General features: G+C 45.2%; 2 protein-coding genes across 3 annotated transcripts; both read right to left on the bottom strand.

The window, feature by feature from the left end:
• Positions 1 to 442: 442 nt before the first annotated feature.
• On the bottom strand, positions 443 to 9,289 carry FAM161A (FAM161 centrosomal protein A). Of its 2 annotated transcripts, XM_021540305.2 has the most exons (6): positions 9,149 to 9,289; positions 7,746 to 7,993; positions 6,124 to 7,308; positions 3,338 to 3,437; positions 2,751 to 2,902; positions 443 to 2,165 (listed from the first exon to the last, which is right to left on the bottom strand). In XM_021540305.2, exons 1-6 carry the CDS (start codon positions 9,266 to 9,268, stop codon positions 1,565 to 1,567), a joined length of 2,406 nt encoding a protein of 801 aa, XP_021395980.1. In that variant the 5' UTR covers positions 9,269 to 9,289; the 3' UTR covers positions 443 to 1,564. The 2 variants fall into 2 exon arrangements, with proteins under 2 accessions (XP_021395980.1, XP_021395981.1); XM_021540306.2 differs by lacking the exon at positions 9,149 to 9,289 and having other exon boundaries at positions 6,124 to 7,252; positions 7,746 to 7,894.
• Positions 9,290 to 10,919: 1,630 nt separating this feature from the next.
• Positions 10,920 to 16,967, bottom strand: CCT4 (chaperonin containing TCP1 subunit 4). Its single transcript, XM_021540303.3, has 14 exons — positions 16,757 to 16,967; positions 16,240 to 16,292; positions 15,910 to 15,999; positions 15,204 to 15,312; positions 14,537 to 14,679; positions 14,126 to 14,247; positions 13,905 to 14,037; positions 13,426 to 13,565; positions 13,132 to 13,228; positions 12,710 to 12,820; positions 12,339 to 12,469; positions 12,010 to 12,244; positions 11,379 to 11,492; positions 10,920 to 11,099 (listed from the first exon to the last, which is right to left on the bottom strand). The coding sequence occupies exons 1-14, from the start codon at positions 16,872 to 16,874 to the stop codon at positions 11,082 to 11,084; spliced, it is 1,614 nt and encodes a 537-aa protein (XP_021395978.1). The 5' UTR covers positions 16,875 to 16,967; the 3' UTR covers positions 10,920 to 11,081.
• Between the last annotated feature and the right edge of the window lie 1,872 nt (positions 16,968 to 18,839).

Here is an 18,839-nt window from a genome sequence, read left to right as displayed (position 1 = left end):
TTATAGAATGTTTATCATGTTTCCTAATTTTGTAATTATTAAAGTTTGTATTTAAAATATTTAAAAAATCAGTGACAAACTCAATCTGAATTATACAGATTCCCAACGCATTTTAAAACCTTAAAAAACATTGGCTTTGCTACTTTCTCTATGTTCAGAGTAATTTTAGAGGTATTTTTAATCCCTTTCTCAGTAGTTCAATAATTATTTGTTCTTTTAGAATACTTAGGTGAGTGCTGTTAAATCTTAGAAACAGATTTGACTTCTTTTTTTTCCTTTGAAATCACTTCAACTAATCTGAGAAAAATCCCATAATTTAGAGGTCCTCTGCCTTTTTCAGAAAAGGATTTGATTTCCTAAAGGGCCAAGTCCCATCATATCTGACTGGTAATTGTACAACTCTTCAGAGTTACAGAATATTGACAACCACAAGTAAACTTCCTTGTGAAGCAAGGATTAATAATTTCACAGATATTTTATTCAAGTTTAAAAAAAGTTTCAAATTCACATTAGTTATGTTCACATTTGCAAAATAAATAAAAGTAAGAATGCTTAAAAAACTTCCAAACATAGAGAAACTGTCTAACAAAATAAAGAGGAAAAAATAATGACAATTTTTTTTTTGCAAGAAAGTCAGTAATAGTAGGGGAAGGTACTACAGATATAAGAAAATATCCAAATCCCAAACATTTTTGGAGAGTGTTTTGTGGAGTAGTTGAAATCCTGAGTAGCCAGTGTATAAGAAGAGGTATTAAAGCATTTCCTTGCATAGTTTCATACAACTGGAGTTACCTGAGGTAAAATTTCTCCCCTTTTCCAGGGATAAAATGGCAATTCCTGCTCCAAAATCTGCCATAGCTTTGCCAGCCCATGGGAAGAGCTGCGTATGAGCCCTCAGCAGTTACACAGCACACTGTGTAATTTATTAATTTATTATTAAACAATGAGGTTGCAGCTCATTTTGAGAATAGAGGTGCACTCATGTCACAGAAGAGTGCAACAAAGAAGAGTAATACAGAAATACTAAATTATTTTCTAGGTGAAAACTAGCAACTTGAGCTTTCTTACTGGAAAACAAACAGAATTCTTGCACTGGCAGGTCTCCTAAACTAAGAAGTAAAAATTCACAAACTAAGAAGTAAAAATATGGAATTTTGGATGTGTAGCAAAGCACCAAGTTTTTTTCTGGTGTCTGATATAATTGTTAATAATATATCTTGATCTTTAAAGTGCCCATAATCTGCCAAGCCCAGGCAAATGTTTTGCTTGCTGCCATTAGAGAAGCCTTGTGAATTCTACATGAGACCATAATTAATTTCAAAACAGGGATGGCTTTGAGTATTTTCTTCAAGAATTTGAATTCTTTTGTTATTCTCTTCATCTGGAGCAGCTGTAAAAGGTAATAGCTTTTTCCCCAAAATAAAAAGAACATAACCTGCTTGGTGTTGTGATAACTATGAACAGGAGAGGATGGTTTCTAGAGGAAGCAACATTGTAAATACAAAAAGTGCTTCAAAAAGCACAGCCAGCAGTGTAAGAGGTTCCTGAGTCCCAGCCCTTCCTGTCAGTGCCCTTCCTCATCACTGGCCCCCTCCTCAGAATCATCACTCTCATACTCCTCATCCTCATACTGGAAGGCACCCTCAGCTTCGGGCTCAGACTGAGCTTCCTCCTCATGCTCATGGGGCCTGTCAGACTGGGAGCTGGGTCTGGACTCATGCTCCTCCTCCTCCTCCTGGGAATGGCCGTGGGATGGGCTTGCCTTGGCTTCCTCCTCCTCTTCCTCCTCCTGGGAATGGTCCAGAGATGCGCCTGCTTTTGCTTCTTCCTCCTCTTCCTCCTCCTCCTTCTCCTCCTGGGAATGACCAAGCAATGGGCCTGCCTTTGATTCCTCTTCCTCCTCCTCTTCCTCCTGGGAATGGCCAAGTGTCAGGTCTGCACTGGCTTCCTCCTCCTCCTCCTCCCATTCAGGCTCAAGGACATCAGGGCTGGCTCTGGCCTCACCCCCATCCTCCAGGTCACTGCACTGCTCATCTGGGGTGGAGGTTTTGACACGTTTTCCCTTCTTTTCCTCCTCCTCCTCCTCCCAGGACTGCTCAGACTGGGGACTGTCACCAGCTGCTTCCTCAAAGGATCCCCTTTTTTTCATTTTAACCTTGGTGATTCTGAAAAGACAAATTGCATGTGGGGTTTTATTCTCTGAGAAGATGCTTTCTACCTTTATGTAACCCAGGACAAAGCCTGGTAGCCTTGGCTGGGGGGAAGGAAAAGGGAAGGAAAGGGAAGGGGGGACACACCTTCTTTATGCTAAAAAGTAACTCAATAGTATTATATATTCTGATTTTTTTCTTTAAATTTCTGCTTCCTTTTAAATCAAAAAACCCAATAGATACGAAAAACTATTTTAATAAAGTTCACTTAAAAATTTTAAAACATAAAGGTAGTGACTTACAGCAACCTGCCAGATTTTCGGATGAAAGGAACAAAGAAGGAATGTTTTTCTTCTTTTTTCCTTTGAACTGCATTGCATAACATAACCAGTTTGGTTGAGCAGTTCTCCTCTGTTTTATGAAATAATATTTAATTCAGGAAAAATAATCAAAAATACATACTAATGTTAACATACCACATAGTCAAATAGTTCCCTGGAAAATACTGAAAATCATAAAACCCTTAAATCTACACAAGGAAAATTTTCTAATCGTTAGATATGTAATGGGTAAAAAGAAAAAGCTTTCTGTCATCTGTACCTTGCTCTGCCAGCACTGGAGGTAAAATCTCCAGCAGTGGAGAACTGCAGTGATTTGGCTGCTCCTCCTTTCTTTGAAACAAACTCTGGGCAGATCCCCAGTGCTCTCAGTCTGTTTGAATAATACTTTTCTGCAGCTATTCTGGCATTTTTCTGTAGAAAAACCACAATGGTTAAATGTTATCTAATGCATTAAATGCCTGGCTTTTGATACTCTTATTTATATTAATCCTCTGATTCATTAATTGCTGCTGACAAGTGGCAATGATTATTCACTGAAGGTAAGAATGGCAAAACACCACTTGAAAATTTAATACCAGATTTTACTTTTCTGTACCAGCAATGCTTGGTTGTGGTCAGATTTACTCATGTTGTAGCTGATCCAGACACATTTACAACAGTTCTCTGTTCCCTGTGCAAGCACATCTCAAAAATGACTGATATTTACATGGAGATGGGGCAACAGAGATTGAAATGGAGAAAGACTGCCCTGAAAAGTGCTTTTGAAGTATCTTCTAAAAATGTCACACCACAAATGTCTTATTTGGTATCAGTCAAGATTAATTAGTAGTTCAGAAACAAGGCAACCTGAGCAACTCTTTCAAAAAGCAATGGCATTTGTTTTACTCTTTCTTCCATTTCTTGCAATTCTTGCAAATATTCCTGCTTTCTCTGCTTCTCGTTGTTCCTAAGGGGAGCAGAGTACAAGAGAAATCATTATTAATTTATAGTGCAAGGAGTCATTTTCCACAGTAGTTAAATTGCTCATAACAAATTAAATGTTGTTATACTTCAAGATACATTAGAGGTACTGAACAATTCATCTCTGAAGGAGTCACTTTGGCTAAGCAGAGGCAGGTCCTGGCCACTGGATTTAAACAGAGGCCGAGTTTGGATTCTTAAAGTTTTTTGGTAAAAGAAATGTGGATATTTAGGGGTTTTTACATGCTGATTTTATACAGATCTTCCAGTTGTTCTAAGCAAAATTAAACAGAATACACCACAGGAAATTAAGTGCATTAAATAAAAATCTGTACTTTTCAAGTCTGATGTTAAGCATCTTGCTACTTTAGCAGTTGATCACCCAAGAGAGGTGGCCACGCTCTAGATCACAGAACACTTTTTTCCTGAGTTGGTTTGTCAAGGGCCCAATCAATAGAGCAGGGTAATGAAACTGTTGATTCATAACTGGAATGATCTCTGGGATCACAGGGAGCATTTGATAATCCAGGTGGAATGGGTTGTAGCCCTTCCTCAGAGTGGGACAGGCAGGTCAGTGATGTGCCTCTGTACTGGGTACATCTGGCATTGCAGGTCAGGTACTTCAGGGCAAGGATGAGATCAAGGGGGACCTTTTACACCTCTGTTTCCTCCAGCCTCTCCCCCTGACCATCTCTGAATTCCTCACCATGCTGGGAAATCAACTTCCAAGGTTTGCTTTGAATGTCTGTCTGTCTGCCACTGACAGACCGTGCCAGTGCGACACATTCCAGCTGTGCTGAAATGAGCATTATCAGGTTCAACACCTGCACCAGGGAAGTGATCTTGCTTTGCAACAGCAGCATTTTACACCCAGAGACCCAGCATTTTACTCTCCTGACATCTGATTAAGCTGAACACTGTAGTGTGAAATTTGCTGTTGAACAAACCCAAATCACATCTACAATCACCTACTGGATCTCTTTAATTCTTCACCTACTCTGACTCCAGCTGTTTTCTGCTTCTGTCCCAGAGTCAGCAGATCACATGCTCGAGGACACATGGATTATAAAGCTCCTGTTACTAACAGTATGCCAGGTTACTGCAAATTAGGATTTGTGCTTGCTGCACAAGAATCCTGCCCAGGCATGAAGCAACAGGGGCAGAGCACTCAGTGTCTCTCACCATCCCCACATAACAGCACCTTACATTGACAACACTGCAGCAGTACCATTGTGCCAGGCCAGATCACAAACTTCACTAAAGACTTGTTCAGACAGGATTTATTTTTCTTAGGATTAGAAAAGCAGAAAGGGTTAAACTAGCCCCAGCCACGAGGCCAAGCAGCAGTCCTGGGGTTAGAGCTGTGTCAGAGCTGGAGGCATCTGGAGTGGCAGCTTACAGCACTCCAAGAAGGCCCTTGTGCTCTTCTGTGTGCTCAGTCATACACAGACTCTCTGCATTGCATCTCTACTGCAGGGAACCTTGGATTCCATTATTCCTGAGCACCAAGCAGCCTCCTCACTCACTGCTGTTACACTGTGAAGTTCAAGTATTCCCACTTTTGTTTCCCTCTTCAGTGGGGACCTGCTGGGACAAAGGAGTGAATTGTGAAATGTCCACTGCTGCATCAAAATGGTACCCACACCAGCTCTGTAAGGATATTCTGTATCCACACTGTTCCCTTTCCTTTTGATTTTTATAACCTTTTCCTCTTTAATTGATATATCAATGGAGAAAACACAGGACTCTCCTGTTACTGAATCCATAATAATCTAATGTGGTATATATATATTTCTATATGCTATATATTTTTATATTGTGAGCTCAATACAGGTTGGCAAAAATTTCCCAGTCGAAATGCTAAATTTGGCCACTTTTTCACCAGCTGCTTGCACCATGTTTAATTTACCACGTGTAAGTATCTAAACTTAGACTGTGCTTTTTTTTTAACACACTGTATGTTTAACATACAGTGCAATCCCAAACCTCTCCTTCTCATTGTTGAAAGAGGTGTTCAGGATTCAGGGGAATGCAACAAAATACCTGAATGTTTTTAATCTGGTTTTAGACATCTGAGCTAGGCTCTGATGTGGGTCACTGGCCTCAGCCCGAGCCATCACAATTTTCTGGAATTTTTTCATTCTTTGTTTCTGCTTGTTTCTGTTCCTTTTTTGTTGTTCTTCCACCTTTCTCTTTTCCTCAAGGGAATTCCTGGTGGGGAAAATAAACTAAGGCTGAATTCAGTTTAAATCTAGAGCAAGACTTCAAAGGAAGCTTTGGCAAAGATGATTCCAAAGAGAAAAACAGGGTTGCTATGAGAGGACACAACGTATGTGCCATTTCAAGGGATTCAGGATATCCTGGGAAACCAGTGTCATTTGTCTTCTTCTTAGAGACATGGTGACAAAAATGCACTATTAACAATAATAAATTTAACAATTATAAATTTAACAATAATAAATACTAATTAAGTCCTATATTTAAATATTTTAAGATTTATATTATAAGCCCTTATATTAACAAATGAAATCCTAGATTCGCTGCGTGGAAGAATTAACTACATATTGAGAAATACCAAAAATAATACCAAATAAAATACCAAATACATAGTAATTAAAAAAAAAAATCTACTTTTCAAGTATACATAAAGTCAAGCATCTCCAAGCAGTCACCTCAGGGCTTGCAGCCGTCGTCTCGTGGATTCTGTGGTTTTGGGAGGTTTGGATTTTCCTTCGCCCAGGAGATGTGGGTTTGCCCCTGACTGCCCCATCTGAGGCTTCCGTCTTGGAGAGGCAAATGGCCACCTTGTTTCCTTCAATTTTTCCTCATCCTCTTGCATGTCCTTCAAGATCTTGTCCTTTTTTGAGGGAATGTATGAAGTACAGAGGTCGAAAGGCTCACAGACTGTGAGGGGTTTTAATTTTTTTTGTTGCAGGAGGCGTTTCTGGAATTTCTCATGTAGGAGTTCAAAATCGGGAATGCTCGATTTGATCTTGAGCTTGTGTTCCATTCGCTTTGCTTCAGTGCTCTTGTGTTTCTTCTTTTTGTTGGTCTCTTTTAAGGCCAGTCTGCTGTTGGGTACAGATGAATTTTGTAGCAGCTCCTCAGCTCTCATCCTGATCCTGATTTCCCTGCAGAGCTCCTCCTCCTTTACCTTGTCACGGAAATCTGGACTATAAACACATTTTGGGACTGGTTTCGCTCTGAACACTTTAGTTTTATTTTCAGGCAGGGAAAGGTCTTTTAACTGCATTTTCCTGGCTTCATGCCTTTGCCTCTCTCGCTCAATGAATTTAAAGGGCTTTTGGGTAGCCAGGAGCTTGAGCTTGCTCCTCTCCCTCACAGACCTCCTGCGCTCCTCGTTCCGCTGCACAATGTCGTGGTAGAGCGGCAGGAAGACGGCGGCGGGCACGGGATTGGCTCGGAACTTTTTCTGACACTCTGCTTCCTCCTCCAGCTGCTTCTTCAGTAAGTGATTTTCCAGCTCAATCTGTGACTTGGATTTGACATTCTGCTCTTTCTTCTGAGCTTCTCTGATGGTCATCTGGAAGGGCTTGGGCACGGTGACTCTGGGGGACCACACTTTCTCTTTCTTGTGCCCCTTCCTGCAGGCTGGTGAGCTGGGCAAGCTGTGCTTGGCATGGGAAATGTAGTCTTCCAGGCAGAAGCCATCCCACATTTTTTCAATCTGCTGCTTAGCAAATAAGGATGATCCAGCTCCGCTGCAGTTTTCTTCAAACACTAATTCTTCATCAGACGTGTCCGATACGCTCGAGCCCAAGGGATCACTTAAGTCTGAGTCTGAAAAGGATTTGTGCAGGTTAAGAGGCTGATATGAACTCTTGTCCCAAGTTGGCCTTGAAAATAAAGAGGGAGAAAAAAACCCTTGGTTTGAGCCAGTCCAACATTGATGCAAAGCTGGTGACTTCCACTCTAAGGAATCATAACTAGAAACAAAAACAAGTGGCTGAGGGGCAAGAGAAGGGAAAAGAGCAGCACACAGGGCACTCAAAGCAGATCCTGGTTTTAGTGCTGGTCACCAAGTCAGCACTTCCTGACTTGGGAAAGGCCCTGTGCTTTCCTAAATGTGCTGCCCAATCCCTGCTGCACACGCATCTCTAAAACTCACAGACCACTAGCAAGGAAATGAGTGGTTTTATCTTCAAAACTGACTTTTCTCTGATTATCTGGTTATGAGTGTTGGGGAGTGGAACACTTTCCAGCCCAGAAACACAGCTGCCTGCAAAGCATTTGGGAATCTTCAGCTAAAAAACTGAACTGCCCCCAAACTTACCTACAGCACTTTGGAGAGGTGTCATTTCTTTTATCCAAGGCTTGTACTCCTTTTAAATAGAGTTTGTTTTGATACATACTTTCCAGTTTTGCCATTGTCTCCATGTGGGCATTCTTCAACTCTTCCAGCTTCAAGTAATACTCTTGATTTGAATTGTACATTTTGGAAAAGTCTATCCACGTGTCACAGTCTCTCTTTGGAGGGGAGGCCTGCTCTCTGTTAGTATTTGAATCCAAGTCGAAGCCATCCTAGAAGAGATGTTCATAATTTTTTTTCTGCTAGAAGGAAGGGGAACAAGGTTCTTAATATTGGTTTATTCTAATTAAGTCTAAGGATTGCTAAAGTTACACAGAGATACCTGTATACAAATGTTAATGTAGAAGTACATGGAATGTTCTTGTTGCATATTAATTTTTATCCTAAGGGTCCTATTTAAAGCCTGTAAAAATTCCCAAGTCTGCCCTGTAATCAATGTTTATAACAGGAAATATAATCAAAAGGAGTTACCAAAAGAAAAAAATTAACTATTTTGTAAAGTGTAATTTTTCCTTGATTACTATGCAGCTCTAAAAATGCCTTTCTTTACAAGCAAACAGAACCTTCTCTGCCTCCTAGTTCCATAACCAGTCTGAAAAGAAGTAATTACAGATGCGGTGCATAAATGTTTATTCCATTTCCATAACTTACTGTGAAATGACAGGGATTCTGTGCAGCTTATATTTCCAATACTGATTGTCAGTTTGCAGCTGTGTGCAGTGAATACTCTTTAAGCATTTTTAAAGCTTACACCACAAGTCAGAGAAGTTATTAAAGCCAGGTTAGTCAGCATCACAAAAGCTTCATTTTGTTCTAAGCAGCATGTTTTAAAAAGTCATGGGCCAGTTTCTTTACCAAAAAAAAAAAAAAAAAAAAAAAAAAAAAAAAAAAAAAAAATTAGAGGACTACTTTTCCACACAGAAGCCCCAGCGCCAGCACACTCCATCTCCCCGAACCTGCTGCTGCCACCGGCGTGTAGGAGCCAAGCTCCTTTTCTCGACCCGCGGAACGATGCCAGCCAGCCCTTTCCCCTTTCCTGGGCAGGGCAGGCCAGGCCAGTTCCTACATCTGGTCTCCAGACGCCGCGCTGCCACAAGCCTATTAAAGGATCGGCGCTGCGGCCGGGCCATCTGCCAGGTGTCCCCCGCGTGTGTGTGCGTGTGCGTGTCTGTGTGTGCGTGTCTGTGTGTGCGTGTCTGTGTGTCTGTGTGTGTCTGTGTGTGTGTGTGTGTGTCTGTGTCTGTGTGTGTGTGTGTGTCTGTGTCTGTGTGTGTGTGTGTCTGCGCGTGTGACCCCTCTGCAGAGCAGCTTCAGGCGGAGCCCCCGTCCCCCGGTGCCCAGCAGCCCCTCGGCCGTGCCCGCGGTACCTGCGCGGCGGCGGGCGGCGGTCCCCGCTCGTAGAGCGCGGCGGGAGCCCGTGTGCGCGGGTCGAGCGGCGTGCGGAGGCAGGAGGCGGCCAGCCGGGCGGCCCGGTGCGCGTCCTCCATGCCCGGGCGCCGGGAGGCGGTGCCGGGGGGCCGGGAGGCGGTGCCGGGAGGCGGTGCCGGGGGGCCGGGAGGCGGTGCCGGGGGCCGGGAGGCGGTGCCGGGAGGCGGTGCCGGGGGGCCGGGAGGCGGTGCCGGGGGGCCGGGAGGCGGTGCCGGGGGGCCGGGAGGCGGTGCCGGGGGGCCGGGAGGCGGTGCCGGGGGCCGGGAGGCGGTGCCGGGAGGCGGTGCCGGGGGGCCGGGAGGCGGTGCCGGGGGCCGGGAGGCGGTGCCGGGGGGCCGGGAGGCGGTGCCGGGAGGCGGCTCCTCTCCGCTCCGCCTCGCGGAGATGGCCCCGGGGCGGGGCGGAGCGCGACGCGTTAACGCCCGGCCCGAGCGCCGCCGCCGGCCACGGGCTGGGCTGGGCTGGGCTTCGCCGCGCTCGCAGCCGCTGCCCGTGCGGATTTTTAGGTAACTTCTTGCAGGATTTTAGTGGGAACCTCCAATTCTCACAGGCGAGCCTGCGTTTTTCGCGCCCTCAAGTTATTAAAGAAGGTTTTCCGTCTTGAAGTTTGTACTTCAGGTAAGCAATTGCATGGTAAGGCTAAAGCAGAAGCAGGATTCTGTCCTAGGAATATTCTATCCTAAACCAGAAGCAGGAGCATTCTGTCCTAGGAATATTCTATCCTAAACCAGAAGCAGGAATATTCTGCCCTAGGAATATTCTATCCTCTATGAGGACATATTCCTCTACAAAGCAGAGTTAATGCTGGATGGACCTATTTAATGTAGTGAAATTATAAATACTTTCTGTGATTAAATCACACACAATTGATGCTGTAATTCTTGTCAATAATTTTAACTGTGATAATGGGGGATGAAAACTTTAATCATAGTACATAAACTAAGATCATTGTTGGATGTGACTCTGCGGGGTAAGGCACTATTTGCGATTTTCAACAGGCAATGCATAATTAATGCAGAACATTAATGCCTAAATCAATTGTCTAATTTATTAATTAGTAGTTGAGTTACTCTGTTCTACTTGGCAAGTCACAACAGATCAACACCATGGTGGAAATTTACTCCAACCAACCATGCAACAAACCAACCAATCATGAACAGAAATGTGAAAAGAAATGGAAGAAACACTCTCCTTTAAACATGAAAAGGAATCAGGTTGTTTCAATGTAGCAATAATGGAGATGAAAGGGTTAATTCAAAATGTCACGCTAAGAATTAGGAGTTGGAAAGCTAATTTGCATTGTTATAGAGCAGTGTACTTTTGACTTCTCAGCCAGCTTTGGGAAAAGCAATTATTCTGGGGCCAGGGGGAGGAAACCATGGGAAGAACACTTTTTGTAGGGCTCTGGATCATGTGATGGCATCAGGATGCACACCTCAGGAAAGCAAGGAATGGGAGGTACTCCCACTGCAAAGATCCTCCTCCCCTCTAGCCTGGCATCGCTGAGGGCAGTACCACTACTCCCTTAGGGAAAGCTTTGGGAGAAGCAGCTATAAACTAGGTAAGTGTTGTTAGAGTGCACTTCAAGGGTGTTTTTAGAATGTATCACAAGAAGTGACTGGTTGCCTTAAACATTTCAGCCCTAAAGAGGAGCAGAGAAAAGCTAACGTAACTGAACATAAACTCCAAGAGAAATTAAACAGCAAAGAGTCAGGTAGACTACTGTGTGTTTATTAATATAACAGCATTTTCTTTTTGAAAACCAACTTAAGTTAAACCCGATCAAAGTACATCAGTCTTGGTGGAGTTTAAGACAATTCACACAGGTGCTAGGGCAAGAGCTTGAGGCCATGGTCCCCACCTCTGCTCAGCTTATCCTCGAGTGTTCACCTGCAGGGAGGACACAGAGTCAGGCAGAAGAAATCACAGGATATATCACAATTCCTTCTTTGTTTAAAGATCCTGGGCTTTTAGTAACTCTAATTTCTTGCTTTATGGTGCAGTACTTATAATTCATTTGAAGTTATTAAAAAGCTGAAGGGTCTTAAGCAGCACACAAACTGAGAACACTCACACAGTAACTGCATTTTGAAGCACAGCAAATGAATGACAACATGCTGATGCTTGTGAAGGAGGGAAAACCCAAACCACAATATCAACACCACTCACCACATCATCAATCTTGAGAATGCTGCGCACGGTTTCTGTGGCGAGGGTCAGTGCACTCAAAGACACCAGCAGAGGCTGCACAACCAGCTCCTCCAGGATGTTGGAAATGCCACCCTAGGCGAACAAGGAGCTTTCACTTTGTGCAAGACACACTACAGTCGCATATAGCACTTTTTCTTTGACCAGAATCCTGAGGGCAGTCAACTCCTGGACTATCACAAGGCTTTCAACTGCAGCAAGGGCATTACAGCACACATCTTCCCTCCCCAAGCACTTGCCATATCCAGTCAAAATTAGCCAACAAAAAAGGTCAACACTGCCAACTGAGAAAAAGCTGTGGTGCTACTCTCAACTCATGACCACCTTTCATTGTAGATCCTACCTACAGATCATTCTAAATGGATCTTTTGTTGTAGCTGAATCGCTTTTGTGGAGACATGAAATGTTTCCTGTCGTGTGCATAAAGCAGATAATATCTGCTATTATCAATGCTCAGGGTGAGCTCGTGAGAGAACAAGCTGTAATTTCCTTGTAATTTTAGGGAGGCTACCAGCTTGCCCCCTCCTTAGTCCAACCCTAAGGAGGTTAAGCATTTCCCCTGTAACACCCAGGTATTACAACCCCTCATTACCTTCCTGACATTAATGCCAGCTGTTTTCTCTCCTTGGGCATGTCTGTTTCTGAGCTCTGTCACCGTGGAGATGGGATTGAGCCCTGCATTCTCAGCCAGGGTGGAGGGAATGACCTCAAGTGCATCCCCATAGGCACGGACACAGTAGGAGTCCATCCCCTTCAGCGTCCGGGCGTACTCATTCAGCCGCAGCGCCAGCTCGATCTCTGGGGCTCCACCGCCAGCAATCAAAGCCCTGAGGGCACAGAAGTGACATCAAACCTCACTTCACACAAGTGCACACACAATCATGCTTTAAGTGTTACTAACTGACCCAACTGAGACATTACCTTTTCTTCACTAAGCACCTTATGACGCACAGGGCATCGTGAATGGAGCGCTCAGCTTCCTCCAGCACGAGTTTGTTGGATCCACGGACCACGATGCTCACAGTTTTCCCAGGGTTTGTGCAGCCTGTAATCTAAAATACAAAACCAGATACTGACATTGGGGAACAAATAGAAGTTTGGGACAAAAAGACACTGCCACTGGCATTTTCAAATTCTGTAACAGCACTGATGTCTGGCCAACCAAAACCACTGTGCCGGTGGCTACTCAGAGATTAGAAACAGGTACTTAAATGTAATAAATTCCACAGCTACCAGTTATTAAAACATCAGGCAGATGTTAAGTAGGTATTAACACTTTGTTCCTTGCTCACCTTTATCAGTTTCCCAGAACCGTTCAAACTGACTTCCTCTGCCAGCTCAGCAGAGCCCAGCATGTCAGGGGTGAACTGGTCAATGTGAGCCACAGGCTTAGTTCCAATAGTCTGGAAAAATAATGGGGAAAAAAAATTAATCCAGAGACTGACTGCAGAGTCAGCAAGTACACAGCATGTTGTTCTTCTGCATATGACAGTAAAATGCAGAAGGGACTGTAGCTTTTACATGTATCCTGAATCCTTCAATGGAAGTGTGAATGCTCAAAAGAGCAGAAATGTTTTTTAGGGCAATGTCTGCTCTTGCATTATAGTCAAAACATGAAACTTGTGAAAATATCACAATAAACTGGCCCTGGCTAGGCAGTTAGTTTGGGGGTAGATTTTAAAACACTGCTGCTCATTTATATGACCCACCTTACCTTACATATAAACTCAATGTCCTCTCTTTCAATGTCTTTAACCACCATGATCTTAACTTTGTTCAGAAAATGGAGGGCCAGGTCACTGAGAGCATCCCTGAAAATGAGAGGCAAGGAGTCAGTGCTCAAATTCTTCAGAGTACAAAGTAAGGATGCCATCAAACTCCAAATACAGACAGTGCTGGGTGCTGGTACAGCCATTTTTATTCTGCTAAGTGTGATTTGTGTTTGGCTTCAGTTTTCCAAACAATTCCTACTGTGCCGCAGAGGGCCAGTGCCTGGGTGTTAACGTACCTCAGGATGGACTTCTGAATGAGCAGCACATTGCACCCAGCCTTCTTGATCTGCTTCACCAGGTTCAGGATGTAGGCTCTCTCCTCACGCAGCACTCTGTCCATTTGAGCATAATCAGAAACAACAATTTGGTTGTCCATCTATTTCAATTAAAAAAAGAAAAAAGCAAGTGTCAAAGCATGCCACATTCTTTAATGAAAGATGCTGTAGTTCTAAACAAGCATAACAGCAAAATACTATTAGAAACAGTTCAGGTAACACTGAATTTAAGTTCAAGCAATTTTTAACATAATTGAAACGTAATTCATAATTTAAACAATGTTTTTTATACCATGCTGGATTTTTAGGATCCAGCAGCCCTTCACTCTAGCTGTGGTATGGAGTTGACACCACAGCATCTTAAAGAAGCATTTGTTATTCCGTTTGCTTGTCCCAAGTCTTAGAGGATGAGGATTTGCTATAGCCGCATTCTGACTTACATCTGTCTTTGGAGCAGACAAGCAGAACTGAATGAGACCAATTTTTGCTTTTTCCACTCTGGTTACGCCGGTATTTGCCACCTTCTGAGTCAGGACAAGTCCCTCAACCAGTTCACAATCATCAATTGTGCCCCTGGAAACAAACACAACCCAGGACTGTAGCACTCTGGAAAGCTGTGTTCACAGAGACAAAATGTGTCTAATTACGAATTGTTTCTTACCCCAGCTTCTTAACAATTTTAATATCTCTGAGGTCCACACTATTGGCTGTAGTTGGGTCAATCACCTTCATCACTGCATCCACACTCATTGGAGAAAGTAAACTGGAATACTGACACACAACCTAAGGGATTCAACAGTAAATAAACCATGCTGAGAGACTTCACCCTGATGAACAGCAGTTCCACAATATTGTTGCTGTGTTTCAATATTTGATGCCAGAATTTTGAAGCAAAGATGTCTTAAGAAGGCATCTTCTTCATGGCTGCTCCATGGCAAGGACAGAGTGGTGATTCTGGCGTGGGATAAAACCCACACCCAGGGATGTACAGAAAATGGAACTGCTCTTTTTTAGACTTGAAAAGCTACAAGGCCTGCCTGGGCTGGAACTACCAGTCCAAGTGCAGCTGTACCTTGGAGTTGAGGGAAGTGGTTGCACTGTTCAGCAAGGTCTCCCTGTCACTGAGCTCCACGGGCTGGGCCATGTTGGTCAGCACCTCGATACCTTTATCCAAAGCCTTCTGGAATGACTCCGAAATGATGGTGGGGTGAATTCCTGTGCACAGCATTAAAAATGCCTGTTAGACACTTCACCCTTTCAAAAACATGTCTTTTTGTTTCTTCTTCACCATCTCCTTCCATTTTAAAACTTGAGATGCTCAGGTCAGAACAAATTGAAGGCATTTCAGCAGAATGTTCTTCATTGGTATATGACCTCACTCATTATTTTCTGCTATTTAAACTGTAACATTCCAAGCAATTTATCCTCACAGATAAATCCAGCACATTTCCCTGTGATCCCTGACATCCCAGAAACACTTTTTCCAAATTCTCTTGGCATTCCTAAAGCTGCTGCTGTTCAGCTGATGCCTGTGAGGAGGCTGACACTGATAAAATTTCAGATTTTCAAAAACTGCTTTCCCACAGTCCTGTATGAAACTCCCCAATTTCCCTGGAGTGTGGGATGCACCCTTTATACTTCCAACTGATTACAGCTACTTTAAGCTTTATCCCACATGTGCAAGAGGACAAAATGACTTCAGTACCTACAGTCTCTGCATGTTAAATGATTATATTTACCTTTCTGAAGGAGTCTGGAACAGGCATCCAAGAGAGCTCCAGCAATGACCACAACAGAGGTTGTGCCATCACCAGCTTCAATATCTTGTGCTTTTGACAGCTCTACTAACTAAAGGAGAAATTATGGCAAAAAAATTAATATACAGATTGCTGTTTACCCGTACCCAGACACTTCTTTGAACAAAATACAGCTAGGGTACTGTAAGTTACTTCCAGAAGCAGAGCTTTTATTCCCAAATTTAAAACTGAACACACCTATCTTACAGGTTTGCCTTTTCCTTCTCTGGTGGAAAATCACAGGAAGCTCAATTCCATCTCCAACCACAACCAAATCCATGACCACTGAACATCTCAAAGGACAGCTACTGTATCCTCAGACCATCTGGTCACACCTCCTTCACTTATTCCCTTCTGTCCTAATGGTTTGGGACATGAGTTTTTCCTTCTCAAATGACACATGAAGGTTTGGACTACATTTTCTTAATATTCTTTCTTAAAATTTCATTTTTTTTATGTTTTAAAACATGTCCAGAGGAATTGTGCATAAGGGGCACTGGGTAATAAATAAGTAAGAGTTTGTAACTCTTGAGCACACACCACAATCAAAATAAATGCTCCTGGAGCACAAGACACAAAATCTCCTGCTCTGTTACTATCCTGGGTGATGCTCCTCTGATCTACACAGAATGGAAAAGAAACCACTCACCATTTTTGCTGCAGGGTGCAGAACCTGCATTTGTTTCAGGATGGTGGCACCATCGTTAGTGATTGTCACATCTCCCTTAGCATCCTGAATCTGACAATAAAGGGCAGGAACACAGTTGTGATTAGCAGCTGCAAGTCTCTCATTTAAGGCTCAAAATATTTTTTAACATCATTTTCCAAAGGAAGATGTCTATTCAGTTCCCACTTTCCCTTAAATACCTGGAACATGGCAAAAAATTGAGGCAAAATGTGGCATCCTCTATAAGGCACATTGAATTTACAGTATTTCCAGTAAGCTTAATGTTTTGAGAATTTAAAACACAAAGTTTACCATTTTATCCATTCCCTTTGGTCCAAGGCTCGTTCTAATTGCATCGGCAACAGCTAAGAAGAGAAAAAAACGTTTCCAATAGGATTTAAAGAACTAAAACCACTACATTTAAACGTCTTTTCTGAAAAGAAAATGCCTACCCCTTTTAAGTTCCCAGGCAGACTAAAGGATCCCAAAGAGCGAAGTGATGCAAAACGCTGCAGTCTCAAGCCTGATTTCCACAGTTCTTTTTTTTTAAACCATTATTACCTGCCGCTTGACTGCAGCCATTTTAAGTCTGGGCAATCACAAAGGAATAGAACCCAGCGCGGCCGGGACTCGTGTCAGCGACCAACGCCGCACCCCCATCCCGGGCAGCTCCCAACCATCGCACCCATGGAATTCCCGCTCGCACCCCTGGGGCACGGCCCGGCGGTGCCCGGCACCGGGGATCCACCGCCCCCGCCCCAATCGCGGCCCACGAGGGCCCGGCCCGGCTCCCCCCGGCCCCGGGGCGCTCCCCCCTCGGCCGCCGCACCTTTGCCGGCGGCGATGTTGCTGAAGCGGATCTGGGCGGGCTTGTCGCGGTCCTGGTAGGCGCCCTTGGCCCTGCTGCCGGCCCCGGCGGGGGCCCTGCCGGCCGCGCTCTCGGGCATGGCCGGGCCGAGCGGACACAGCGGGACGGGCCCGGGATGCTTCCAGAACGGGGCCTTCCGCCTCGCCTCCCGCGGGGCTGCCCGACGCGCGCCTGCGCGCTGCTCCAGCGGCCAGCGGAACGCCCCCTTCCACCTCCTTGCCGGCGAACGGCGAGGACGCCTATAGAGGAGCGGCGCGCTCTCTCGGGGGCTTAGGGGAGGTTTTCCCGCCGGGCAGGGCCGGGCTCGTCTCGCGCTGCGCTCCTGGCCGCTAGGGGGCGCCAGGGCGCGGCCGGGGGTTCCGCCCTGAGGGAGCCGGGGCTGAGGGAGGGACGGGGCTCAGAGCCTGGGGAGAGCCGGGGCGGAGGGAGGGACGGGGCTCAGAGCCCGGGGAGAGCCGGGGCGGAGGGAGGGACGGGGCTCAGAGCCCGGGGAGAGCCGGGGCTGAGGGAGGGACGGGGCTCAGAGCCTGGGGAGAGCCGGGGCGGAGGGAGGGACGGGGCTCAGAGCCGGGGCGGAGGGAGGGACGGGGCTCAGAGCCCGGGGAGAGCCGGGGATGAGGGAGGGACGGGGCTCAGAGCCCGGGGAGAGCCGGGGCGGAGGGAGGGGCGGGGCTCAGAGCCGGGGCGGAGGGAGGGACGGGGCTCAGAGCCCGGGGAGAGCCGGGGCGGAGGGAGGGACGGGGCTCAGAGCCCGGGGAGAGCCGGGGATGAGGGAGGGACGGGGCTCAGAGCCCGGGGAGAGCCGGGGCGGAGGGAGGGACGGGGCTCAGAGCCCGGGGGGAGCCGGGGCGGAGGGAGGGACGGGGCTCAGAGCCCGGGGAGAGCCGGGGCGGAGGGAGGGACGGGGCTCAGAGCCCGGGGAGAGCCGGGGCGGAGGGAGGGACGGGGCTCAGAGCCCGGGGAGAGCCGCGGCAGCCGGAGCCTTTCCCTTGTATAAATCTCGGTGTGGCACTTTGCAGCTTGTCCCTCCTAAGCTCAGGCCCTGCTGTGCCATCCCACATGTCCTGGGTAGGTTTTGAAGATCTGTTGTTTAGAGAACCCGTTGCCAAAAAAGGGGTTTAAGCCGCGGCTTTGTCACAGGTGAGTTTAGACAGGATTGCCTTACAGGAAAAGAACAGATACCAGGTATATTCTTTGTAACAGCCTGAACTTCCCATGTGTCTTGAGAGGCTCACCTTGTATCACCATTGTAGAACAGTAGGCTTTATCTTCACTAAAAATAAAGTTAGAATTGAAAAATAGCTTATACCTATTAGGATGAACTTAACCACTGTACTGCTATAAGAAGCTCCTGGGATTTTTTCTTTTTTATTTTATATTTCTGAATAGCTATTTAAGTTATTTTCTTCCCCCTTAAGAGAATACAAATATAGTGTAGTTTAGATGCAAAGCACATACTTGAACCCACAAAGTGAATTCATTTTGTATTGTGTTCACAGTAAAACACAGCAGCTGAAAAAAGCTGTGACTGAAAGGAAAATGCCCACATAATATCTAAACCCTATACTTTTTATGGCATATCTTTGGCTGGGTGTGAAATCCCAGGGTTAAAAGTGCTCCTGTGTAAAGAAAATGATCCAAGAAATGTACCCCTGCACCAGCAATGTGTAAGAAACAGGTGGAGAATAGGAGCTCCTGAGGTTGTTTTCAATTTTCAAGGACCTGCAGCCATATCAGGAGCTCATTGCAAGTGAAACACATCTTATAGTGAGCCGTTTTCCAGTGCTGGCGAGACATCAAAATCCAGCATTTGGGCAGTTATCGAAATGAAGAACTAGGGAAAACATGACTCTTATCATCTTTCAACCATTTTTAGCAATTGCTTTTGATTTTATTTCTTTGCTGGATTTATACACCCTTGAAATAGATAACTGAGAAGAGGATTTGGAAGTGGATGATCTTTGCTTTTTTATATTCAATTTTTAGCAGGCAGAGAGGAAACCAGTTTTTGTATAAAGGTAGAGAAATGCACACCTAGGTCATA

Source organism: Lonchura striata, chromosome 3, assembly GCF_046129695.1.
Source record: "Lonchura striata isolate bLonStr1 chromosome 3, bLonStr1.mat, whole genome shotgun sequence".
Taxonomy (NCBI): Eukaryota; Metazoa; Chordata; class Aves; order Passeriformes; family Estrildidae; genus Lonchura; species Lonchura striata.
The sequence above is the reverse complement of the archived record's forward strand: the minus strand, read 5'-3'. Positions and strand labels throughout refer to the sequence as shown.